General features: G+C 54.6%; 7 protein-coding genes across 7 annotated transcripts; 2 read left to right on the forward strand and 5 right to left on the reverse strand.

Annotated features, from left to right (window-relative positions):
* Positions 1-94: 94 nt before the first annotated feature.
* On the reverse strand, positions 95-5,852 carry M406DRAFT_90386 (uncharacterized protein; the record flags this gene model as incomplete). Its single annotated transcript, XM_040926175.1, has 3 exons — positions 5,749-5,852; positions 3,037-3,469; positions 95-2,932 (listed from the first exon to the last, which is right to left on the reverse strand). Exons 2-3 carry the CDS (start codon positions 3,355-3,357, stop codon positions 95-97), a joined length of 3,159 nt encoding a protein of 1,052 aa, XP_040778775.1. The 5' UTR covers positions 3,358-3,469; positions 5,749-5,852.
* A 4,989-nt stretch (positions 5,853-10,841) lies between these two features.
* On the reverse strand, positions 10,842-14,272 carry M406DRAFT_254930 (uncharacterized protein; the record flags this gene model as incomplete). The annotated part of the gene is made up of 6 exons (XM_040916997.1): positions 10,842-10,905; positions 10,983-11,137; positions 11,195-13,460; positions 13,537-13,671; positions 13,856-13,866; positions 14,186-14,272. 6 exons carry the CDS (start codon positions 14,270-14,272, stop codon positions 10,842-10,844), a joined length of 2,718 nt encoding a protein of 905 aa, XP_040778776.1.
* A 2,643-nt stretch (positions 14,273-16,915) lies between these two features.
* On the reverse strand, positions 16,916-20,038 carry M406DRAFT_253544 (PigN-domain-containing protein; the record flags this gene model as incomplete). The annotated part of the gene is made up of 4 exons (XM_040916908.1): positions 16,916-17,494; positions 17,549-17,754; positions 17,816-19,798; positions 19,861-20,038. The coding sequence occupies 4 exons, from the start codon at positions 20,036-20,038 to the stop codon at positions 16,916-16,918; spliced, it is 2,946 nt and encodes a 981-aa protein (XP_040778777.1).
* A 1,071-nt stretch (positions 20,039-21,109) lies between these two features.
* Positions 21,110-21,697, forward strand: M406DRAFT_40605 (uncharacterized protein; the record flags this gene model as incomplete). Its single annotated transcript, XM_040924141.1, has 3 exons — positions 21,110-21,141; positions 21,216-21,285; positions 21,368-21,697. The coding sequence occupies 3 exons, from the start codon at positions 21,110-21,112 to the stop codon at positions 21,695-21,697; spliced, it is 432 nt and encodes a 143-aa protein (XP_040778778.1).
* A 208-nt stretch (positions 21,698-21,905) lies between these two features.
* Positions 21,906-23,094, reverse strand: M406DRAFT_40234 (uncharacterized protein; the record flags this gene model as incomplete). Its single annotated transcript, XM_040924130.1, has 2 exons — positions 21,906-22,771; positions 22,836-23,094. 2 exons carry the CDS (start codon positions 23,092-23,094, stop codon positions 21,906-21,908), a joined length of 1,125 nt encoding a protein of 374 aa, XP_040778779.1.
* A 441-nt stretch (positions 23,095-23,535) lies between these two features.
* Positions 23,536-24,520, forward strand: M406DRAFT_328873 (DUF292-domain-containing protein; the record flags this gene model as incomplete). Its single annotated transcript, XM_040920370.1, has 2 exons — positions 23,536-23,562; positions 23,630-24,520. The coding sequence occupies 2 exons, from the start codon at positions 23,536-23,538 to the stop codon at positions 24,518-24,520; spliced, it is 918 nt and encodes a 305-aa protein (XP_040778780.1).
* A 384-nt stretch (positions 24,521-24,904) lies between these two features.
* On the reverse strand, positions 24,905-25,879 carry M406DRAFT_338524 (TFIID-18kDa-domain-containing protein; the record flags this gene model as incomplete). Its single annotated transcript, XM_040921354.1, has 1 exon — positions 24,905-25,879. One exon carries the CDS (start codon positions 25,877-25,879, stop codon positions 24,905-24,907), a length of 975 nt encoding a protein of 324 aa, XP_040778781.1.
* Between the last annotated feature and the right edge of the window lie 259 nt (positions 25,880-26,138).

Raw genomic sequence — 26,138 nt, forward strand, 5'->3', positions numbered from 1 at the left:
GGCTGGTAATCTTTCAGGGAGCGCTCTATGCAAGAAACTTGGACGAACATGCCAGTGACATGAAAAAGTGGTGCAGTGGTGGTCAAACGCCCTCCTAAGGTGTTTTACCAACCTTTCTCGATTCGAGATTGCCCTCGAAGAGAGTGCTCCACCCAGTCCAGGACCAAGAGTCTGTGGTCGAGTGCACCACAACGAGCCACAGTGCCACCAAGTTGACGAGCTGATGGATCAGGTAGCCAAAGCTCACGCCGTATATGGCAGCATACACCGCGATGCCAAAGAGCAAGACGCTGGTCACATGTCGTAACCGACTTCTCAGCCTCGGCACCATCTTCCCCGCCGTGAACGTCTCCACAAGCACAATGAATGGCATGATAGACATGACATTGTGGTGGGATGAGAATGGCGTGAACCAGTGCACTGTCAAGTTGCGCACCCATACAATGAGTATCGGCACATTGATAGGGAGGACCCAGAGCATGAGGACAAACATGGCGTGGGCGTAGTTGTAAAAGTTGCGGTTGGCGTTCGAGGGCAGCTCCGACGCGATGCGGTGGGCGCGTACCGTCGTGATGAGTTGCACAAGACATGCGACCACATAGGCGAACTGGTATGGTATAAAGGTAGTGACCAACAGCAAGAGGATGGCTGTTGTGACAAGCCGCCGCCGTGGCGAGGAAGGCATGAAGCCATAGGGCACAGCTCGCCGCCGCTCGTCATGGCGCACCCACGCAGGACGGGAGCTCAGCCAGCCGTACAACGTGCTGAGGATCGCAGTGAGGGTCAGAACCAGGTAGTTCATGATCCAGCAGACGCCAACGCAGCAGACCCCGATGAGGGGCACCATAAACCAGAAGAATGGGTCCTGTGTGCCGGCGAGGAGGTCATTCTGGCGGAAATCGATACCCGTCCAGCCTGCACTGCTCCAGGGCCAAAAGCTCGCCACGCCTCGAGATCCAGGGGTCCCCGCAGACAGCGAAAGAAGAGTCAAGGAGGCGAGTATAAGAGGTATGGACCGTCGCAGACTCTGCTCCAGACTCTCGTTGAACGAGATAAAGATGCCTTGATTGTCGTAGACCCGAAACTGCTTTCTCACCACCAAAGCCACAACGAGCAGGGGAAACGCAGCAAATGCGGTCCGATAGCGCATGTAGAGCTTGCCCATGCTGCCGAGAACGTCAACGGTGAGGCGAACATTAATGCTCGAACCACACGTCGGATCGGTCCAGAATTGAAAGCTGAGACCTTCCTCCGTGGATTTGGGCTTCAGTGGCGGGGGAATGTACGGCGCGACACCATGAAGGCTAACGCTGGCATGCCTGACATTCACAAAATATTTCGATTCGTAGGGCTCTTCCAAATATTGTCGTATCAAAGGAGCAAAAAGCTCCCTCTGGTTCCCACAGCCCTGCTCCGTTATGTCAAGGTGGTAGGAGAGCAAGCTGGACTGCATCGTCGGGATCGTTACCTCTGTCACCATGGATCGGTGAGCTGGTAGACGAAGATCCATGCCGAATGCGAGCAATCTTCGCAAGCCTATATGGCGTGTCCTCTGAGAACCCGCCACGTCGCTGAACTCCGCGACGACGAAGCTTGATGACGACAGGCCCTTGTCCAAAACAGCAACGAATTGGTGTTCAGCAATATCCTCGAGGTCAAATTGAAGGTGTGAGAACGGCGGGACCAGTCTGGAACCAGAAGTCGAGAAAGGCTGGTGTGTGTATCGGGTAGATGCCGGCAGCTGTATCACATCCGGCGCTGCATTCTTGCAAGTCAGGCGGGTCGCAGTCTTGCTCTCTCCTGGTGCTAGGTCGAGCTTCCAAGGAAGCATAGCGCCGGCCTGTCCTGGCTGCAGTGTATGCACGCTGCAGAGCAAGACCTCGAGCTTTCCTGATTCGCCAGGACTGTCCAGCTTCTCATCAGTGAGAAGCGTAAAGCGCTTCGGAGCCGGGCCCGAGGGCGGGATCGGCACCAGATGGGCCTGCGGCGGGCCCTGTCTCCCCAAGCCGCGGAGGACCAGACGATCGCCCTGAGCCAGGATCTCATGCGCGTCGTCCTCCAGCGTCAAAAGGGTGTTTGGTTCTTGAGACAGGACGGCCCTTTCCGCGACATCCTCCATCCCGGTGAGGAAATACTTCTTGAACACACTCATCCGTTGGGCCCGCGGCTTTGTTTGCGAGGGTCGGTATGCATCCACGACGTCGTACAGTGCACGGATCACAACCTTTCGGTGCTGATCGCACCAGAGGATGGCCTGGTGGTCCATACTTGTCCAGACTGTCGGTATGGTCGAGGTGAAGACTGTGAAACCATGTGTATCCGGCACAATGGATTCGAGACTTGCATAGTCGGAGGGCACAACAGTGTCCAGACTGCCACCAGCAATGGAGATCAGGGTAACATGCCACAAAGGGTTGTTATTCGCCCACTGCTGAGCATAGGCCTTTCGCCAGTAGTCGTTTATATCTTCGTAGACCCTGACGATCTCGCTATCAAAAGAGACGGGAGGTCTGGCATGTGGGGCGGACATGGTGATTATGGTATTAATGGAATGCGCCTGGTAATTGGGCATAATAAGCATTGTGCGGGCCACGATGCCGCCCATGGAGTGGCCCACAACCATGACTGAAGTTGGATCCGGCAGGTCGGCGTCGCGACTTGTCATGCGCGGATCGAGATATAGAGAGAGTATGTACCGTATCGCCTCGTTGAGGTATTCGGCCTGGTCAATTAGCGTCTGGCCGTGGAAGGCCGTGAAGTCCTCGTTGAAGTCCACCGTAAAGAAATCAAGATTGCGCACGCCGCTCTTGAGGGTCGCTGGGTTGCTCTGCAGCGTGTCGTGGAAATAGTTGGCAGACTCGGCTGCGAGGGGTCGGACTTGTTTGTAGCTCCCAGCATTCCCAGGTATGAACAGCACAGGTGTGCCTCGCAGCTATTTCAACAAGAAAATCAGAAATCGATCATCATCATGGACAACACGGGGGGGAGGGGTTTGCTGGTTCTCAAGGGAGCCATCCATCCGAGCCAACAACGCACCTTGACGTCCTCGTCCACCTCCAGTTCCCTGTACAAGTAGAGGGAGTACTTGCTGCCGAAACGGGTATGCTCCGTGTCAAAGTCGCTCAGCTTGACGTAGGACGGTCGCATGTAGGACATGATACAGCCCTTGGCGTCGAGACACCGCGTGGCGCTCGAATTGAGGATCGTCGCGAGGAAGCCGAGGCCGACGAGGGATACCAGGAGAGTGAGCAGGCCAATGGCCCACGGGCTCCGAGAACGTGGGCGGCGCAGGACTCCCCTGGAGTCTGGGACCTTGTCCACATCGTCAGAGTCCTCCTCGGTCTTGGAGGACGCCATAACGGACACAGCGGGCGGCGGATCGACCGACAGAGCAAGGGGCGCCTTCTCTACCGACCCATTCTGCGCGCCCGTGGGTTTCCAGGAGGAGAAGTTGCCGGACCGCCGGCTTCTCGTCGATTGCGACCTGTGGTCGAAACTGGTGCGCCTGCTGTCGGAGGCCCTGGAGGAGGAGGACGAGGAGTTATGGTTGTGGGCGGGCCTGCCAAAGGTCTGGGCAGAGGTTGCCTGAGCCGTGGGGGTGGCATCGGGCTCGACGGTAAGGGATGTCGACGAGAGCGAGAGGTTGACAGGCGCGGCACTGACAGGCAGAGGATTGTTGAAATCGTCACCGTCGTCCGAGCCGGAGGACCGCCTCTGCATCCCCACGACGGTCGGTGGCGCGTCTGCCGTGTGCGGCGGCCGTGGTGATTGCAATTTTCGTAGAGGGAGGGAGAGAGGGAGGAGGGTGGTTGGTGGTGGGAAGTCGCATGTGTCGTGATCGTTGGAGGGTTTGACACAAGTGCAGAGGTTGGAAAAATAGGAGGAGGATTTGGAGCTACCGGGAGAGCAGCAGCACACACACTCTCTCTCTGCTGCTGAGAGGTACAAGCCGCTCTACGGGGGGGGCATGGGGCCAAAGTACAGTATGTACCAGAAGCACTGCAGGGCCAGGGTAGGGTTGGGGGCAGAAGCCTTGAGGCCGTGGGCTCTCCCTGGTTCCTCCTCCCAGGCTCAAGGGCTGGCACTAGGTTCTGCGCTACTTGGTGTTCAAAGCTGATGGTACCATATTATGACCATGGTACTTTGGCGGATCGGAATGTACCGCTGTGCCCTGGGCGTAATACTGTAGGACTATGTACTATATACGGCACTCTTGTATCGTTGCTGCTTGGGCGTGCCATATACCCGTTAGCGTAAGCTTTGGGCAGGTCCAAAAGACACTAAGCCTCTGGCCCTATATGCGCTGGTTGCAATGTCTTTTTCTTTTCTTCTTTCTTCCCCCCTCCTCCCTCTCGGGTTTTTCTCCTGGGCCGCAATTGGAGGGTTGCCGGGTATAGCCTGAAAACGGCTGCAAGGTTGATTGCTAATGAATGCTCTCCCCCTCCCCCCTTCTCTGCCTCCATAGTATGGATCTCGGTGCATCTCCCTATTAATGGGTGTGGGTTATTCCCATGTCTGGCCCCCTGCTCGTTCTTATTTTGTATCCTGCATTGAGCGTTGCATTCCCCAGCGAGAAGCGTCCGAAATTGGCTGGTGAAAGAAAGTACCGCGCAAAAGATTGGAGATTACAGGTCACAAACTAATAGCACACGCAATACGAAGGTTCCCGCGATGATCTAATTGCCATGGTTGCATCTGCTGGACTGATCATGCCACACTCGGGTTGCCGCCACCTGTCTTCCTCCAGTTTCTTTTTTCCCTTTATATTTATTCTTATTTTTCTTTCTTTCTTTCTTCCTTTTAAAAGCCGTGACATCTCCAGTAGCTGTTATGTATTGCCTGCAACGTAAAGACTGGCTGATCTCTTACTGGGCGACCTATCTTATAGCAAGGGAACGGACAACAAGTTTGTTCCGTAAGGGTTGTGAAACATCTGCCGCGAAAGCGTCTGCCCCGGAGGTTCAAGCAACGGTAAACATCCGCCCCCCACCCGGGCCCGAAGAATCCGTAAATCCTCGTTCAAGGCCAGTGATGATGGCCTGTCTAGCCATGTCCAAAAACCGTTTGGTGGTTACCAACTGGCTGTCCATTGGCAGACCGAGGTGGGAGGTAAAAGCGTATGTGTTTGAAGTTTAGTATTATGTGAGAACGGAAATAAATTTGGGTGATGATTCTGGGATTTTCATGACGAGGAGATTTATCCCATGATCCCTCTGTCCATTCCTGAATCTCACCACTGTTCCTCTCAGCTTGCCGAGCTGTAGGCACATCAGGTCAACTTACAATACCTCCCTCTTGCTCGCGGGCGACAAACCCTCCGTCGCGCCTCGTCTGCGTGAATTCTGCCTAAGAGGTCAGCTAGACCAAGTCCGTCCAACCCAAATAGTACATTCGAGACACAGCGAGAGAGAGAGAGAGAGCGCGCCAGCCTCGGGAGGCTGGGAAGAAGATCCACGTGGGATTCGTGGTGCTTCGGGAGCACCAGCGTCACTTGCTCAACCCATTGATCGGCCTGTCCTTACTTATGCTGGAGACTTGAAGATGGCTTTGAAACATGGTCGTGTTGGGGCTCTGCGTCGTCTCGATAATCTCAGCCTCGGACGCAACGCAATTGTTACTTCTTATTACTATTATTATTATTTTTGAATTAAAAAAAGAGAGACTCTTTTTCTTTCTTCCAGTAAATGCCGGACGGACACATAATTCCCCCGTGCCACTACAATAAGAGGGGAAGGAGTCGTTCGTGACAATGTGTGTTCTCTTGTTTCTTGCGCTTCTTCTTCTTCTTCTTCTTCTTCTTCTTCTTCTTCTTCTTCTTCTTCTTCTTCTTCCTCTTCCTCCTTCTCCTCCTCCCCCTCCAGCCTGCTTTTTGTTTGTCGCAAAGGCCGCTAAAACAGCACGACGTAAGCTCGCATCCCAAGCTGGAATCGCTCCTATTCCTTGATGCGCCGTAGCGTGCAGTAGCGGCTTCGGATTCATGACGAGGTTTGGTTACACTGCAGGCTGCAGATTTGTGGCTGTTTTGATCATGGAGCCCCACCAACCACCTATGCTCGGCGGGTTCCAATCAGCAGGGGGCGTTTGGCAAGCTTACAGCTGCATAATACTTACCACCACCTGCATGTTACTACATACTATGGTCGAAGCTTGTCTTCTGCAGCCGCGGACATGTCACAAGGCGGCGCCATACCCGGTTGCGACATGCAGTCTAGAACTTGGAGACCTCGTATCGCTCACTGTCACCAGCCCAACCGGCTCAGCTGGACAGCGGAGGACGATCTAGAAAGAACATGACGCCGTCTTCCAGTGCCTCAACAATTCTTTTCTTCTTTCTCTCTCGCCTCGTCGTCTTTGCCATCTGGTGCATGCGATGATCCTCAGTCTGGCTTGATGTGGCGTGAAAGGGATTTTTATTTTTGTTCCTTTGATTTTGCTTTTTTCTTCTTCTCTTTCTCTCGATTGGTTGCTGGAAATGAGTTAGGTAAGGAAAAGCCTTGGGACGACCAATAAGCAAAAGTGACTGAATGCTAAAGTGACTGCTATGGCATGTACTATAGTACCACGGTCCATGGTTGGTTTGGCATGGCAGGAGTGCGATAAGATAAGGACACCCACCAATGCAACCCGAACCGCGTTCTGACGCGTTAAGCTGCAGGCCCCACCCTTTTCATCGAACATGACATGTTTGAGGTGAACTGCACACATCAGATTATACCAGACTACTGTCACTTTGAATCAATAGAAATTCTTCATACTGCTAGCGCATGCTGGTGCCTGTTATTTTTTATTTTCATCACCTTTCTGTGGAATGCACTGATGACCGCGCGGGACCCTCTATTGTGAGAGGGAAAACGGGGACAAGAAGACCGCATGGACGATGGCCACCATCAAGGCCATCGAGGCCAGTTCTGTGGGTGATATCCTCACAATTTCCATGATGAATCTCTGACTGATTGTCTTTCCCCTGCTCAGGTACACCAAATCCAATCTGGCCAGGTCATTGTCGACCTCTGCTCAGTGGTCAAGGAACTGGTCGAGAATGGCTTCGACGCCGGCGCAACGAGCATCGGTAGGAGGCCATATCTCTGAATACTACCAATCATTTGGACCAGCGATGCTAACTTTTTTTGTTGTAAAGATGTCCGGTTTAAGAACCAGGGGCTCGACTCGGTTGAGGTCCAGGACAACGGGTCTGGTATCTCCCCTGCAAATTATGAATCTCTTGCCCTGAAACACTACACCTCCAAGCTGTCGACTTATGCGGATCTCACCACTCTTGAGACGTTCGGTTTCAGAGGTGAGGCTCTGTCTTCCCTCTGCGCCTTGTCACGCTTCGCAGTTACCACCTGTCTCCAGACTGATGTCCCCAAGGGGACAAAGCTTGAATTCGAGACTTCTGGAAGGCTCAAGGGGACAAGTGTTGTTGCTGCCCAGAAAGGGACAACGGTCTCAATAGAAAATCTATTCCAGAACCTGCCGGTGCGGCGCCGAGAACTCGAGAGAAACATCAAGCGAGAATGGGGCAAGGTGATTGGCCTTCTCAATCAGTATGCTTGCATTCAGACCGGGGTCAAGTTCACCGTCTCTCAGACGCCCAACAAGGGCAAGCGAATCGTACTGTTCTCGACCAAGGGGAATAAGACTACTAGGGAAAATATCGTAAATGTGTTTGGAGCCAAGACGATGACCGCTCTGGTCGCCCTGGACCTGAAGCTCGAGCTCGAGCAGACCGGTGGTCCGGCGCAGAGATGGACCACACAGGATAATGGTGGTACCAGGGAGGTGCTGGTCAAGGGATATGTCTCTCGACCCGTCCACGGAGAGGGTAGGCAGACGCCGGACCGGCAGATGTTTTACGTCAACAGTCGGCCTTGTGGACTGCCGCAGTTCGCCAAAGTCTTCAACGAGGTGTACAGATCTTTCAACTCATCCCAGTCGCCATTCATATTCGCGGACATCCAGCTCGACACACACCTCTACGACGTCAACGTCAGCCCGGACAAGAGAACCATCCTCCTGCATGATCAATCGCGCATGCTGGACAGCCTGAGAGATGAGCTCACTGAGCTATTTGAGAAACAGGACTTCACTGTGCCAATGGCCCAGATCACGCCGTTCAAACAAGCGCCTCTGAAGAAAGCAACAGTTGCTCGTCAGGAAAGCACAGAAGAGCAGTCACCCGAGCTGGACTCGAGCAAAGTCGCCACCACACCAGCGGATGGAGGAGAGGAGCCGTCAGAAGCCTCAGACGATGATGGAGATAGTGCGGGCATCCGTCGCATGAGAAACCTCGCTGCTGCGAAAGCCCTGGCCAGAAATGCTTCAGCCTTGGATGCGACGACACGTCGGGCTGAGATGAACTCGGTACCACAAGCACGGTCCAACTCCACACCCTTAAAGTCAGTCGGTTCTTCAAAAGAGCACACTGCATCTGACCGAATAGCTCATTTGGGCTCGAACGACGAGCTAGGCGATTCAACCACCATGAATAATGAGGTGGACACAACGGCAGACACTGAAATGGCAGAAGTTGTTGTTGAGACTAACCCAGACGAGGATGACCTACTCGCTCGACTAGGCAAATTCAAACGCTCGTTTCTTCCAGAATCCCTACACGATGAGCTATCAGACTCTGAAGCACCCAAGGAGGCACCTATTCCCGCGATCGCAAGATCTGCCAAGCCTTCAGATAATGCGCCTTTAAGCACGTCTGCAACCAAATCAGCCAAGAGACCATTACAGGAGGTCGCGACCATCACAATCGGAGATCACACCGTGACCAGCATCATCGGCACGCAACCGAAGAGGCAGAGGACAGACGAGACAGTAGACGACCGTCGACAGTCACAAAAACCGTCAAAAGCACCGGCACCAGCTGCATCCCTCCCATCCTTTGGTGGACGCCTGGCGCGGATGTTTGCTGCTGTGGCTGTGAAGCAGCAGTCATCACCGGAAGATGAGCTCCTGCGCGTTGAGACAGAAGACTCAGGCGAGGATGCGCATCATATAGAGGACGATGACTCAGAAGCCAGTGCAGATTCGGGAGAAGATGAGGACGGTATTAGTGACAAGTCATCGCCTTTATTCGTAAATCAAGAGGATGTGGAGCAATCGGAGACTGAACAACCGTCGGCCTCACGAGAGAATGACGATGAAGATGCGCCGTCACCTATACCATTGCGGGCAGCAAATGATGGGATTACCGATGAGGAAGACGGGGAGTACGTCAAGGAGGAGGAACAAGAGGAAGAAGACGACGACAGAGCCCCAGAAGATCCTCAAACCCAAGAAATCATTCACGGCGCTGAAAGGGTCGACCATAAGGCGAGCGAGGAGAACCAGAAACGGACACAAGCGTTCCTCAAAGGAGGCGCAAAGGGGAAATACTCGACGCAGATTCTCTTGCAGCGGTTGAAAATCGACGAAGAATCTCTCAAGCAGAGACTCGAATCGTGGGAAGCTCAAGTCAACAATAATATCAGAGGACAAGACAGCGGCGGCAATGAGGATCTGGAGGACGGCCTGGAGGCAGAGAACGCCGAGGAGAAACTCTCGCTCACCATCCACAAGGGCGACTTTAGCAAGATGAAGATCGTGGGGCAGTTCAACCTGGGCTTCGTCCTCGCCGTCCGCCCCGGCAGCACCTCTATTACCACGCCTTCCTCCTCTTCTCATCCCGCAGCCACACGACCATCAACAAAGGCCGTGCGCGCAGACGACGAGCTGTTCATCATCGACCAGCACGCCTCGGACGAAAAGTTCAACTTTGAGCGCCTTCAGGCCACGACGACCGTCCAGTCCCAGCGCCTCGTCCGGCCCAAACCCCTCGAGCTGACGGCTCTCGAGGAGGAAATTGTCATTGAGAACCAGGCCGCGCTCGAGAAGAACGGCTTCGTCGTCTCCGTCGATGAGAGCGGCGATGAGCCTGTCGGCTCCCGCTGTCAGCTCCTCAGCTTGCCCCTGAGCAGGGAAACGACCTTCTCGCTCGCCGACCTGGAGGAGCTGATCTCCCTGCTGGGAGACGAGCCCACCACCACAGCCACCCCCAACGGCGATGACCAAGGCGTTGGTGATGGTGATGGCGATGACGATGATGGGATCCAAGAGAACAGCCGCTCCGTGAGGAGGCACATTCCTCGCCCCTCCAAGGTGCGCAAGATGTTCGCCATGCGCGCGTGCCGGAGCAGCATCATGATCGGCAAGGCCCTGTCACACCGGCAGATGCAACAGGTCGTCAGACACATGGGCGAGATGGAGAAGCCGTGGAACTGCCCCCATGGCCGGCCTACAATGAGACATCTGTGTGGGTTGGGTGCCGCTTGGGATGAGAGGGGATGGAAGGAGGGCGATTGTGGGGGTCTGGATGACGATTCTGGTGCCTTTGTGGGACGGAACACAGATTGGGCTCGGTACGTCCAACAGATGAAGGAGGAGAGAGATGTGGAATGAATCTTTGTCTTTGAATCAGATGAAGGAGGTATGCATGGCATAGGCGCTACAAATACTGTTGGCTTGTTGCTTGTCATGAATGTTTATGTGAGCGAGTATGGATCTTTTGCTGAATTGATGTTGATTTGTGTATGGTTCTTGGTGGTTTTGGTTTTCTTTTGGCACCCACTCTTCTTTTGAGTTTGCAATCCGAGGATGTCCTGTCCTTCCCAATCACTAGTAGCAATAGTCCGCCACCCCCAGGTCGTGCAAAGTGCATGTAGTTGAACAATCAACCGGTTCCCCGCTGTGATATAAAATATAATCATTGGAGTGTCCCCATTTCGCTTCAAGCCACACTTTGACCCTGCCCATGTGTCAAACAAGTAGTAGAATGGTTGTTTCGTTGCTAATTATGTCATTGACATGTCGAAGTTGAGATTACTCGCGTCACCATTGATACCAAAAAATTGAAACCTAGAGGCACGTTAGCTACATATATCTCTCCTCTCCCACTTGCTAGTAGATTGACAATATGGAGACATCAGACTTACCAGTCTTCTACATTCAGAGTACTCGGCACCGGGGCACCACCTCCGGCACTACCGGTACTCCAGCTGTCTGGACTTTGTCCATCCGCCAGCCCATCAAAACCAACGGGCGGCTGCCACGCATTGCCGCCCGCGCCTTGCTGCTGTGGCCCGGCTGGCTGACCTGGGAAACCGGCGATACCAGTTTGCAGGAAGCCTGCGGTGTGTTGTTGTACAGGGCTCTGGTTTGCTCTGTTTTCCTGCTGAGTCTGGTGTTGTTGCTGGCCGTACATGTTCTGCATCTGCTGTTGTTGGCCCGAGTTCCTCTGGTGCAGTTGCTGTTGTTGCACTAAGTGTGGATCTAGGTTCTGGTGCGTTTGGGTCGGCGAAATGTGCGGAAAGAGAGGCATGCTTGCACTCTCAGGGAAAAGCTGGTCTGGTTGGAAATTTTCCCAGACCGCTTGGGAAAGGTTCGGCGAGTTGCGGGTCACGAGGTATAGATCGGGCGGGGTCGCAGGTACTGAGAAAGAAGGGTTGAATGGCGTGGGCGGTCGGGTGTGAGGACGTGATGCTGAGCCGCCCATAAAGGCGTCCATGTTGTTTTGTCTGCCACCAGGCGAGGTGATGTGAGGGTGCGGCGGCGGCATGTGATTACTCGACAAGGACGGCTCTGCTTTGAGAGAGGCCTGCGGGGTCTGCGGCCGGGAGCGTTCATAGGATTCTTGTGGCGTGGGCGTCGCTACACTGAAGTCGATCGCCATCTCGTCGTATTTCCGCTTTGCCGTCTCCCTAAGTTGCTGCTGCTGCTGCTGCAGCAGCTGGTCCTGAGCGTGCTGCTCAAGCTGCTGCATGCTCCTTTGGAATTTGGTGTGCCGCTTGCCCGCTGCCTTTTGGAGCCTCTCTTCAAGGTTTCTGTTGCCCAGGATAGCCTCAAAAAGCGTATACACCATCTTCCCGACTAACCATACTCTGGAGACATCTTTCAAAGCCGTCATACAAGTCCTGATTCTGTCCTGGGTGACCTGCTGGATGGACGGGATCGGAGACCGCATTTGATAGACGTGCATGATCAGCGCCGAGAACAAACTATACACGATGAAAGCCGGACAATATCGAAGTTCCTCGTGTGCTGAAAGGTTCTCAATGATAGACGTAATCATGGCAGCCGCCTGGAAAGCAATGTTGCGCGACGGATAGGCGGCATCCTCGGGGAAACGCGAGTTGCCACCACCAGGAGGCATGTGGGCTCGATGTAGCAGGCAGAGCGTGGTGTAATAGTTGGAGTGAAGGAGGGCAGACCAAAAGTGATGCCTTGGCATCTCCCAGTACACCGTCTTGGGACAGTTCTGGAGCCAATCCGCCAATGCCATATCACTGTGCGTGAGGTCGATGGGGTTCCGTTGGCGCCCCTTGGCAGCCACGGAGTACTGCTGTGAGAGGACCAGCCCCATGATCTCACACAGCTTGACATACTGCATGAAAAAATGAACGTGGACCGGATCAAGAGGATAGTCGCTTGGCTGGCCGTCTTCGTCTTCGATGAAATCATCCTCCGTGAGCATCTCAACGTCTGAATCGTCAAGGTTGATGTGGACAGGTCGGCCCAGAGCCACGGCGACAGATCGATCCCGAGTAAAAAGCGTCCACCAGATTCTCTTCCACAATCTCTTGTCAGTCTTGCTGAGCTGCGAGCCCTCTACGCTCCTGTGCATCCCAGACCCCTGCGCCACAATAGTGGCCACGCGCGACCAGTAAAAGACGTTCTTGGTGACGTCTTCTGGTCCTTCCCAGTACCAGCCCATGAGCAGCAAAGATTGTACAATCGTGACCCGGTCGTCTTCATAACTGGCGTCGTAGAGAGCCTTGGCCCGTTTGTAGAAGGTCAGCGCAGCGGGTGTAGTCGACCCGTTCGCGTCCATGAGCTGCGGGTTGCTACACACACGTGATCCGGCGAGCAGTATGGCCTGCAAGAGCAGCAGTGAGGGTGGATCCTTGGGGTCTTTGTACTGCCTCATGAATCGCGCTCTGTTGATAACTGGTACGATTGGGTGAACCCATTTGAAGTAAGAGTCGATAAGCTCATCACAGAGGGAACGGGGCGGAAGGAGGAAGGCGCCTCGCTGGTGCAAAATTTCGATCTCGACGTTGTCCAGCTCGGTAAGCCTCGCCCTGGACCCACGGACGTTCTCAGGTAGTGGATAGTGAACAACATCGGCGGCTCCTTGTCGGTCGTGGACGAGGAGAGTCAGGTTGGATGACTCTCCCAGGTAGGCAACACGGCCGGCTTCGGTGATGGGGGCACGAGTGAACTTGGGTTTCATGACTAGGTTTAAATAAGTATTGTTGTCGGCCTCCTCTTTCTGGGTCTGCGCCGCCGTCATGGTGGTCGATGGAGTACCTTCTGCAGTGTGATATACGGCGGGTGGCCTGGTGTTGAAGGTACCAGACCCAGCACTGGGAGCCGGGAGGGGAGAACGGTCTTCGGATCCATCGCCTCGTTCACTGTTCGCACCAAGAAGAGTCAGCAACATGTCGCAGACACCAACGCTGGAATACGTGTTTTTTTTCTTTTTCTTACCTGTCTGAGTCTTTGGTTGTCGAAGCCGCGGGCACCTTCTTCCTCTTCGGGGTGGGGATCTTGCATTCGATCTGGAAGGCGACGCAGTTTGTACACGGTATGCCTAGGGAGGCGGCATCGCACCTGACCTTCCTCCTGTTACATCATGACTGTTAGTCTTGAAGAGAATGATCGGCCTGGGAGGGTGGTGGCCTTGTGTGCTTCGCTCGGGGAGCAGCGGAACGAGGCCATCGCGAGCTTGAGCCTCGGCACCAAGGCTGCCCCAGATAGCTGGACATGAAAGGGAGTCTGCTCCTCTCGAGTATAGGGATCGACGTACGCATGGCAGGTCTATGGTTCGACAGGACGATTGGTTAGCCACAAGATCTTTTGATGCATGTTCGAGGCGCAGGAATGACGGTGAGGTCGCGATTGCCATGATCTAGCGTGTCGCGGTGTCGAGGCTCGAGGCCCCGTCTTCGGCGCAGACACCAACAGCTGAGCTCTGATTATCGAGTTGCCGAGGCACGGTTGCAAGAGTAATCAGCCTCGGAGCTGCAATTGCAGTCCTTGGCTTTTGTCGGACGGACGAAGCATGGCAAGGAAACAACAATCTGAACAAACACGAGCGAACAGGACAAACACAAAATACGAAGGATTGCAGACTTACCTCGCAGGCGCGGGAAGCTCGTTGTCTTTTTATTTGCGAACAACACGACAGAGTTAGCAAAGCTCTTGTTTGCAGGCGACGCGACATGGCACGACAGCCCCCTCAATCGAGGGGGCCTAGTTAAATTTACCTCCGGAAGCTCAGATGAGCCTGGTTCGCGGCCATGTCCCTCTTGGATCCCGCCGTCGTGGTGGGCGAGGCTGTCGCGTCGTTGCCCCCATTGGTGCCCGAGTCTGAGGAATGGCTCGGATGAGGTTGCGACTGCGATGGCGACTGCAGCTGGAGCGCCTCGACGAGCGAGGCATCCGGGTTCATATTGAGACGGCTGGTCGATCGAGTTTCGTGTCGTGTGGGGGAAATGGGTCTTGCGACCGCTCGATCTGGGCTGAATCTACGTCGGTCACAGGTCCTCCTCTGTCGAGGGTGGCATCACGGTTGTTGAAGTTGGTGGGGGATCGATCGATCGACTTGGGCTCCAGTCGAGGAGGGCGCCGGGGAGGGATAGAGAGGGAAAGAAGAACAGAACGGCACGGCCGGTATGTGTATCAAAGCGCACTGCCACCACACAATGGCCTTGGTCTCGTTGACTATTCAGACACGAAGAAGAGTAAGGTGGCAAGGCTTGGCATGATCCCAAGACGGGACAGGACAGTGATACAGCATAGGTCGTAAGGTTGCAATAGTTTGAAGCTCGGATTTGGGAATACTAGACAGACATACCAGGACAGGCTCACAGGCAAGGCAGCCAAAGGAGGAGACCCTTCTGTAGTAGCGGTAGACTCATTCTATCCGGGGGAAGGTGGGGGGGGGGGCAGAGATGAGAACCGGTAGGTACGGTTGTTCCGAGCTCTCCGCTCCAGTTGGGTGCTGTGTTCCAGTGCTCTGTAGTGCTGTATAAGCTGCTGGAGACGCTATAAGCAAGCGGCAGATGGCTGCTCCACACCTATGCAGCTCAGCTTAGGCCTGGTGGGTAGGGCACGGCAGAGCTGTCTAGGCACGCTACAGCGGGTTCAGATACGCTTGCGAAAAAGTATGCATGGGGCCTACTGGTGGGAGCCCAGGGGCCAATCGCAGCTACTGGTTTGGTCAAGCATTGATGAGGTAGAATTGAGAGGACTGTCAAGAATGGACTTCGAGACGGGTTCTTGTCCAGCCTATTCCAGGTGAAGAAGCTGCTTAAAAGTTTGGGGTGGCAGGAAGTATGGGGCTTGTAGTACAAGCAAACATTCGATCCTTTTTTTTTTTTTTTTTTTCCCCTATAGCATTATGCAGTGCCAGTAGTAAGTTCCTCTTCCATGGGCCATTCGATCGTTTCTGATCCAATCGGGTAAGCACGTCGTCCTTGACATCATTGATGGTTGTCATTCTAGACCTTCTCTCTCTCGTGTCTCGTACACTCCCCTCTGGTCTTCCTCTTTGAAGATAGAGGAGGGAAATGAACAGAAAATGATTGTCTTCACTTGCAAAGCGCTGTTACAATCTATCTCCTCTCTACTGAACATCCGTACATAAGGCTCGGCAGATGAACACGCTACCACCCGTAAAAATCGACTACCGATTTTTAAGATTTAGGGTACCTCCCAGGAGAACCTGGGACCCTCCCAGGGCCGGGTACTTGCGTGAATCAAGCCCCCCAGGCACTGGAACTCTTGCTGGTAGGCAATTCTCTGTCAACTGTAAAAGGAAAGAAAACAAAACAAAACAAGAGAAAGAGTTTACGTCACGAACCTAGAAGGAGGAAGGATTTCTTTCTTGAAATGTAGACACGGCACCCACCATCCGAGCCCGGTCACGCATCCCCAATTCGGCCTAGACGCCGGAGCGAACTGGTTGTGTGACACGGAAATGCCAAGTCTCCCCGGGGTCCTCTTCCTCCTTTTTCACTCGACCCGGCGCAAAGGCTGCACTGTACTGTACAACACCACCTAAAGAAATTCACGCTATGTCTGGAGGTGGCGCCACGCTAAGACCGTAGGATGTTCTCCATCTAAGTAAGTACCTGGATCCTCGAGCTTCTAGCTCTTCTTCAGTGGAACGAAGCCTCTCCGGTTTGTTTTCACTATGCTAGTCTACCCTGTTCCAATATCCTTTTGGGTACATAGTAAGATTATTACGAAGAACCTTAGGACACCAAGTCATGATGTGTAGGAACAGCTCATCACGTACACAGAGCATGAACCCGAATTATGTGTTGTCCATCTACTTATTGTTACACAAGCGATCTTTCATCCCCCCGCCATAGTCGCGACAAGATACTAATTGTATGCACACTATATTACATATGCACCCCAGATTATTGATCTGCACAATTCCACGTGATGCAAAGCCCGCGTCGCCAAGATGCAAGTATAATATACACATCATGCAGAACTTGCTACTACTACTGCATCAGTCGATGCAAGACCAGCTATATCGGGAAAACTTTCCGAGCGAGGCTGAGACGCCGGGAGGGGAGGCATGTGAAAGAGAGGGGAAAGGCTGAGCAACGGGCTGCGACATTCAACGTTTCCTTGATGCGACCGAGGTTCAGAAAGTAGCACTGTCCGGCTGGTCGGGGCACACTCATGCACGGGAGTTGAAATGGTGGTGCTCAGGTGTAAGCCTTGATGCGATGGGTTGTGGGTGCATCATGTGTCTGGACGCATTTCGTCCTGACAATACGTATGTACCATATTGTCCTAAGCACTTGAGTAGTATAGCGTGTTCTGTATTATAAGTGTCCCCTTGTTATTATGACTTCCCCGCCGTGGCCTTTTCCCCAGCCCCGGCCTTCACCCCATTCGCCCCGGCCTTGGTCCCCGATTCAACAGCGTTACCATTCCCGGCCTTGCCGCCCGGCATACCGAGGACCTCGACCCCGCTGATAAACCAGGCCGAGACGCCCTCGAGCGCCGTCACGAAGACGCTCAGCAGGCTGGCGATGGCGAAGTGCGAGATCGTGCTGCCAATCTCCAGCCATGAGCCCTCGTCCTTGACCACCCAAAAGAAGTACAGCGTCAGGATGTCGGTGATCGCCATGACCACCATGAAGAGCGCCGAGGGCGCCACGCCGATTCGCTTGTTGAGGATCCCCAGGTTCGCCGACACCAGCGCGAACGGGATCATGAGCTTGAGAATCAGTAGCGCCCCCTGAGAGAACGGGTCGAAGATGGGGAGCAGCCGGGAGACGCTCTCCAGGCTGAACGAGGAAATGGAGGCGATGTTGCCAGTCGAGAAGAAGGCCGACTGCAGTAACACGAAGAAAAAGAGCGCCACGCGTGCGTCGGCGAGCCTGAGCGGCCGATATGGGTTCGGCAGCTGGCTGGGTATCTGCTTGGTCTCGGCTGTGCCGTTGCCCGAGCTGTTCTCGACGACAATCTCAACCTTGTGGGTGGACCTGCCGTAGACCTCGTACTCAAGCCTCACCCATGCCACCAGCGTCACCCAGAACACGACATAGAACAGCCCCTCATAAGAGATGGTTAAGATCACGAAGGTGGGGGCGCAGGTGAGGAAGATGACCACGAGGCGGTGTAGGTAGTTGTTGTTGGTATCCAGCCGGTATGCTAGGGGCATGAGGAATGAGGTGACTGTAACAATCGATCGGGTCAGCACGCAATGCCGTCTGTTCATCGTACGTGAATGACTTACCCAACACAAGCCAGCCCACGATCTGGTTGCCACGAGGTAGTCCTTGCCTGGCCTGCAAAGACAGTGCGCTTGATCTCGTGACAACCATGGCTAGCGCTATCAGGCCCACCTGAACTCCAGTAAGCACTCTCGAGAGGTGCTGCCTCTTGAGCGAGGACTTGGATGCAGTCATCGAAAAGTCGGCCAGCACGCGGTCCTCAAGTGCCAAGTACAGAAGCCCAACGGCAACCATCAACGCACCTCCCAACAGGACAAGTGTTACATTCTCAGTCTTATTTGCTGGCAGAAGGGTGAAGGTGCTCATGGAGAGGCAGGAGACTGCCCATACCGAGGACAGGGTCCAGTGCTCCCGCACGAACGACAGCCCGGATGCCAGGGGCCAGAAGGCGCCGACAATGTACAGTACTGTCAGCACCTCGCGGTGGATGTAGCCTATGGCCAGGGAAATGATGATGCCAATGTAGGCCGCACCACCCAGGCCCAAGGAGGCCGGTCGCGCGTCTCCCAAGATGACCTTGGCCCCCCGGACAAGAGACTCCCGGCGGGCATAAACCTCCTCCCAGAACAAAACAGGAAAGAACGCATATGCATAGTATGCAACAGGCGAGTTGGAGATGATGAAAGAGGCAGCAAGCATCACATAGACAGCAGTGAAGGCTGCCGTCGCGGTCAGATTTCTCGAAGGCACCACGGCACCTTGAAGGACGTGGAGGTTGATGACAGTTGTAATGGCATATACCATCCATCCCAGGTACCCAATGGTGATTGTCGCCCGGAGGAAGAGCCAGTCATACGTCTGCAGGTATCTCAGACCCTGCAGGGCAATCTCGATGAGCGCCTCGGACTCCTCGATAGCCTCCTCGTACTTGCCATCGGTAAGGAGCTGGCGGATGGCAGCGACTCGCTCGTCGGAGGAATGGCCGCTCTCTCCAAGCGGTCTGTACGGTCGATATCTCAGCTCTGAGGCTCTCTTCTGCTCTTCCTTCACTCGGTACATCTCAAGGATCTCCTGGGCATTGACCAGCAACGCCTCTGCCTTCTCACCCACGTCTGCCGCAAGGTATGGTAACGGGAGCTCGCCGACTGAGTTCGCGGGGTACTCGACGCCGACCAAATAGGCCATCAGCGCAGCTACGTCCGCCTGGCTCACATCGTGCCTCCTGACATGATCCAGGTTCCAATCGGAGGAGTACTCATCATGGCCCGGCGCAACCCGTCCTGAATGGATCTCAGGCTTGGCGACGCCGGAACCCCATGAAATCAGAGGCGTGCGTGTGTTATCTGGGTGACCATCACCGTGACTGCCCCAGTCGCTCATCCCGTGATCCGCCGTAAAGACGTACGCCGTCCTGCCGTCGTTGTAGAACTTGTCGATCAGCTCGGTGGTCTCCTTGACGCCCTGGTCGACGACCTTGATGTTATGAAGATACTCCTTGGAATAGGGTCGGTACGAGTGTCCGGTCGTATCGAGGCCGAGCAGGTGTAGAAAGAAGACAACCCGTTCCTGCTTCAGGGCGTCCTTCAGCGTCTTGTTGCGCTGCGCGTCGTCGAACAGCTCCTTGACGTGGTCAAAAACCCAGTAGTCTAGATGGGTCGCGTCTTGCGAGAAATCCTCCTCCTCGGCGCCGTACATGAAGGCGTCTACCCTCCCAGGCACGGCTCCCTGTTCAAACATAGGCAGAATGTCCGGGCTGCCCCAACTCCAAGTGTGCTGGCTGCGGTTGAACACGCTGTCAAAGTTGACAGGGTTCAGCTTCCAGCCGGTCGTGACAGCCGACACGTCCTCGTACAATCCGGCAATAAGCGCAACATGTCCAGGCCGCGATTCTGTCGGGACCCGTGTGTGGGAGACACCAAATGTGCCCTGCTCCAGCACTCGAGATCTGAGGAAAGGCGCAAGAGGGCGGGGCTCGAGGTCTGCGTCAGACTCGGGGTACGGTTCAGGGTGGGACTGGAAAGCCTTGTCGGCGCGCAAACCGTCGCCTGCGAGGTAAGCGAGTAAGACGAGGCCGCAAGACGGGAGGGAATGGCGGAGGTGAGCGTACCAACGAACAGGACCAGTCTATCCGCGGGAGCCCTACCGGAAGCTGGGCGCTCGACCTTGAAGAGTCGCATGCCGGATACGATAGGACTAACGAAATAGATGTCGAAGATGGAGATCATATAGATCAAATGAAAGACTACGGCCAGGGCCAAAAACCTGAACCGTGGAAAGCGCGCCATGTTGCTGGCGCTGCGGTGCAGCTCGCGGCGACGCGTCGTAGCTCTCGTAAAGAGGACGGAGGATGGAGACGGTCGTGGTCGAGTTGCGGAGGAGGGAGAGAGGGGGGGGGGGGAGGAGCGCAGCTCTTTGATGTCTAGAGTCTGACTTCTACCTCTATCATGGCTCTGGTGCGACAAAACGCGCCGCAAAAGGAGAGAACTGGTAGACAAAAAGACAGTTGGTCAGTTGCTTACAACGTCTCAAGGGAAACAAATCTGCGGAAGTAAGATGGAGAAGGGGTCAGGGCGATGATGATTGGTGGTTGGTGGTTCTCACTGTGTACTTCGGACAATAGCAAGCAATGGCGTCTGCCAAGCTGCGACCCTTGATGCAGCAGCGCCGTTGAGAAGCGGGTCGCCCGGACTGCCAATAGGCAGGGATAGAATACACACGCAGGCTACGGTAGTGGGCTACTTGGTATGGTGCGCGATTACTATAGGCTGCTACGGAATAGGGCTGATCAATCAAGTGGTACCTGGAGATCTTCAGTGCCGTCACCGGGGTATGATTACATAACTGTGGTAGTTAAAATTGCATATCTTCTTTTCCTTTTCTCTTTCTCGCGTCTTTTTTCCCTTTCCTTCCTAGTCAATAACGCGAGATAGATCGAGATATGCATGATTATAGAACAGACGGTCTAAAGAGGTAAACGTCCACTAGTTGAATTCAACAAAGGGATCATAGGGTTCCATCAAGAAACACTCACCGACAGCTCTACTGCCTAGAAGTTTCGAAAGTGAGTGAGAACATTGTACATGTACAGATCCAATCAGTCAGTACCTCATCGACGGCACTGGCTAGGAGATGCCCCAGGTCTTGTTATAGCGCCAAGCTCCCGGGCAAGGGTCAAAGCTCAGGGGAGGGCGGGACCACTGAGGCCGGGACGGACCCACGCTAAAAACGTCCCGAGGGGCCCCCGGAGCCGCAACTCTCCTCGAACATCCACCGTGATGTGACGGCTTCCTACGGCGCAACCTATCTCGAGCGTCGCCCAGACCAACAAAATACCGAACTGCTGGGACGCCGCCAAGATGTTGTCCTTTATTCTTATACAGAACCGCCAGTCAGTAGTCGCAGCACCTCAAGGCTTTGTTCCATTTCCCTTTTGAGCAAGAGGCTGATTTCTGGTGGGTTCAGGGGCAAGACCCGGCTGGCCAAGTGGTATGCACCGTACAGCGACGACGAGAAAATCAAGCTCAAGGGCGAGGTATGTCATTACTTTCAAACGAAAACCTCCTTTGAATTCTCTGTTTAACTGTCAATCACTCACATGGCTCCATCCTCAACAGGTCCATCGTCTCGTAGCCCCGCGCGACCAGAAATACCAGTCCAACTTCGTCGAGTTTCGCAACAACAAGATCGTGTACCGGCGGTACGCGGGCCTCTTCTTCTGCGCCTGCGTCGACACCAACGACAACGAGCTCGCCTACCTCGAGGCCATCCACTTCTTCGTCGAGGTCCTTGATGCCTTCTTCGGCAACGTATGCGAGCTAGACCTAGTCTTCAACTTCTACAAGGTTTATGCCATCCTCGATGAGGTCTTCCTCGCTGGGGAGATTGAGGAGACGAGCAAGCAGGTGGTCCTGACCAGGCTGGAGCATCTTGATAAGCTGGAGTAGCATACATTTCGGAAACGAGGTGGTCGCTGCTGCGTGTACAAAGAGTATAAATTGCTTTTGGGCGAGGCGTATGGCGTTTCGAACAGCTGGCGGTGACATAATGCTGCTAGCCACTCGGTATAATATATGAAAAATCGTCCTCTTCACGGCGGAATCGTTGGGAATCATCTTGGTATCGAGCAAGCCTCCAAAGGAAGAGATTAGCCACTCACCCTTGACTGGACCAAGCATCGAAACCGTCCCCCCTCCATCCCCAGGCTATAATATAGTGTGCCGCCAATAGCTGCCACTCCTCGACTTCATCCAGACCCTCGAGTCCGTCAAGCCTCTCTTTCTCTTCCGCGGACACCCAGCTATCCCACAGTGATTCTACGGTATTCTGCTTTACCGTTTCGAAACCAGCTTGTCGAAGCCTCTGCTCCTGATCCTTGGGCTCCTTGTACACTTCCAGTGTAGGCATCCTAATCCTCCTCGCAGCCAGATTCGCTACCATTTGCCTTCCAAAAGCATCGTCAGGCCTTGTCGGTTCATATAAGACCAGGCCAAGATTCGGTATCTTGTCCGTGAAATACTTGATCACTCCCTCCGCCTGCGCTGTCTCCAGATAGCACAGACAGCATTCCGATATGAGGAGCGTAGGCACAGCTGTCCGTAGCCCTTTGATAACCACCCCAGGAGTCGCAGAAGCCGCCTCGCCCTGTTGGGCTCTCTTGGAAAGGTCTCTCAGGTCTAGACCGTGACACCAGTACTGGGTGCCATCACCGTCTGGAGTGCTCCGCCAGGAGGCCGAGTCACTCCCTTCTGCGGCAGGGACTGGATCCGGCAGGATCCTTCGCAACACTGGCGTTGCCTGGACTATCATCCGCTTGTGTGAGCTGATCGAAGGAAAGTCCACCTCGTGGTAGGTCAAGCGACAGCAACGGCTCTTCTGTGAGAAGAGCCGGAAACAGCGTGTGTCAGTCCCGGCCCCGAGGGAGATGATCTGCCTCTCCGATCCTTCTCCCTCTTGAGAATTTCCACAATTCAAGAAAGAATCGACGAGTCTATTCAGAGCGGTAGTTCTGGTGTAGGTACCTAAATAAGCGGTTCAGTTTATGATGGTCCCTTACAACGATGCCTGAGAGGAGAAGTATCTAACCTCTATTGATGATGGGCAGCCTCCGACTCGCCTGTTGGCCCTGGACGAAGTACGGAGCGTATGGGTCCTCAAGATAGCCTACTTCAACCGCACTCAGCCGTGACACTGCCGCATCAGTATCCGTGCCCTGAATGGTCGTATCATGCTGTGCCTGGCTTGACACAGGATGGCCTCCACGGCCCAGCCTGCTGCCTCGACCTCGGCCGCCACCCCTTGCGCCGCGTAGTGACAGAAGATTCGGGATCGAGGGGGCCGGCATTTTTGGAGGTGGAGACATATTTTTCTCTGGGTCGTTCTTCGGAGAATCCAAGGGCGTGCGAATGATGAAGATATGAATGCTTTTGAAATTTGAGTATAGATCATAAGGAATGCCCCTTCTGAAGAGTGAGTGGCCCATAGAGACGCCCCCCTGAAGAACACCCAACAGCTACCCCGCAATGCGGAGCAGCAGGGAACTTGGAGTCGTCAGCCCCGCCATGCGCTGGGCTCTCCGACGTCACCTTATCAACCTCATTCAACTCAGTGGTCGCCGACAGATCGTAAGCAGCTGCCTGAACATACGCGTATCCCTACTTTGCACTCCTCCATATCTCTTTTCGTCTGCCGGATTGCAGCAAGAATATTCGGAATTTTCGGTGCCTTGTTGCCAGATTTTTGACGGGGTCCAGCCTCGAACAGCATCCTTATCATCATTATCATCATGGCGCCAACAACTTCATCTCTCGTGGTCAGTAGACCAAGCCCTCTATCTACCCCTTGATGGGACCCCGCTCTCTTCTAACAGGTGTCTATAGACAAAAGTGAAAGTCCAGCTCAAACTATCGATAGCCCGGCTGCGCATGGTCCAGAAGACAGACGAAGCCCTTGGCAAAACTGCCCGGCGAGACATGGCACGGCTACTCGAGGCTGGCAAGATCGACTCTGCCCGGATTCGCGTCGAGAACATCATCCGGAGCGATATCACGACCGAACTTCACGAGATCCTCGAGCTGTACTGCGAATTGCTCCTGGCGCGTGCCGGCCTGCTGGAGGGACCGACCTGTGACCCGGGGATGGAGGAAGCTGTCAAGAGCATCATCTACGCCGCACCCAAGACAGAGATCAGGGAGCTACAGAACGTACGGGCACTCCTGGGCGAGAAGTACGGGAAGCAGTTCATCCTCGAGGCGATGGAGAACACAAATGGCAGGGTCAACGAAAAGGTCGTCAAGAAGCTGAGCGTGACGCCGCCGAGGGAGGAGCTGGTGCAGGGCTACCTGGAGGAGATAGCGAAAGCGTATGGGGTTAACTGGCCGAAGAAGGAGCTCGGAGAGGCGCCACCAGAGTTCCTTGGCGATGATGACGACAACCCAAGTGGCGGTCAGGCCCAGAAGAACTTGGAGCTGCCACTTGTTACCGACCCCAGTTCAGAAGACAGCAAGGAGGCCGAGGCGCAGGAGGAGCTGAGCAAGGCCACGCCGCCGAGGACAATTGGACCCAACAATCCTTTACGAGTCACGCCTTCGAGCCCGTCCTCGGAGAACCCACACCCCAAAGTTACGTTAAACCAGTTGGAGCTGACGCCGAACAAGAAGATGCAAGAGGCCAAAGCCGCCGCTAAACCAACACCAAAGAAGGGCGATATAAGCGACGGGATACCGGATGTGGATGAGCTCTCAAAGAGATTTGCTGCGCTGAAGAGATGACATCTCGTGCTGGACGCTCTGACTCGAGGTGGGCATTATCGTTGCCTGGGCCTGCTGGTACTGTGACGAAAGGCATCCTTGCATCGGTCGAGTTGAGAGCTCAGGCAGGTCGAGTTCAAAGAATCATCTGTCGGTCAAGAAGCATCTGTCATTGGACTAGGTTTCAAATTAATTATCCTGAACGCCAATGCTATGCTGAACCAGACATCCGAATCACCGCTCTGACCCAGTACTCCAATAAAACATCTAGAACTTAGACCAAAGGCCCGTAATTATGTCTCATGTTATGATTTCGACCCAAGACGAAAGATCCAAATAATTGTGCCTGCCTGGACCGGCTGACAGCTGTCGAGAGCCAAGGATCATGGCTGTCCGTATAGGAACTTAAAATAGCCTCAGTGCTGAGCGTTGAGGTAGTTTTGTGCCGTTTAACATAGCACGGGCCTTCTTTGGTCTGGCTTGCAGCCGGCGGAAGGCCTCCTGGATGTGTCTCGACTCGACAGGCGTCCGGCCCTCGCTCGGCGGATCGAACAAGCTCTGGTGCAGCTTTCGCTTCTTATTATTGCCCGCGTTCTCGCCGCCGGTCCTCTCCCTCCACAGGTCTTCCTGCTCCTTGATCTTGAGCGCCTCCTCGGTCAGCATCGACACCATCTCGAAGGTCAGGAAACCGAGCATGTCGACAATGTCATCCGACGGCTTGCTGTCTGTGACGATGCCGAAACCAGCCCATTCCCGGAATCGCTTGCCCTTGCGGTACGTAAACGAGGCCTGTCGGTATTCCGACCACGTGACGTACTCCTCCTTTGTCATCGCCTTGGTGCGCTCGTCTGCTTTTCGCAGGCGCTGCAGGGTGATGTAGTTCATCTCTTCCTCCTCCTCGTCTTCCTCGTCCTCGCGCTCAGGGACGTCCTGGCTGTAGTAGCTGCTCGGCTCCCACGGCAACGCGACCTTCTTCTTCTTGTTCTTCTGCGCCGCCTCGTCGACGGGGCCTGCGCCCGCAGGCCCGCCGCCGAGCGTGGGATCCTCTGCGCCGCCAATGTCGGCACCGTCGCCGGCCTTGTCCTCGGAGTCCTTGACGTTCTTGCGCACGTCCTTCCATGACAGGAAGGTGCGCAGGCGCGAGACCTTGGCCGCATCGTCGCGGATCTGGAAGATCAAGTCGTTGATGGTCAGGGACCGCGAGCCGCGGCGGGCGGCCAGCTCGGTACTTGCGCGCAGCATCTCGATGACCTGCTGCCGTACAATCTCCTCGATAATGCCCATCGTCTCGATGCTGGGCTCGCCTGTCTCGCCGGCGACGTACATCATCTGCTGGATTTCCTGCCGGTACTTGTACTGCTTTCCATCCTTGTCCGCCATCTTGAATGTCTGGGGAGTGACTTCCTTCTTCCCATATGGTAGCAATAGAAACTGGATGTTTTCTAGCTGTAGCAATGTTGAGCAAGCAACATGGGAATGGTGAGTTGATGGATGATGGATCGTGCATTGAGGCTCAGTCTGTAGCCAGCATGTGAAAGCTAGCGCTGGGGAGTTACTTAGTCAGCACTGTTGTGTGCCAGGGGTCGGGCCCACCCGTATATAAGTGATGGGGATCTTTTGGGAGTTGAAGGCGCGGCGC

The sequence above is a fragment of the Cryphonectria parasitica genome, assembly GCF_011745365.1.
Source record: "Cryphonectria parasitica EP155 unplaced genomic scaffold M406scaffold_3, whole genome shotgun sequence".
NCBI classification, from domain to species: domain Eukaryota; kingdom Fungi; phylum Ascomycota; class Sordariomycetes; order Diaporthales; family Cryphonectriaceae; genus Cryphonectria; species Cryphonectria parasitica.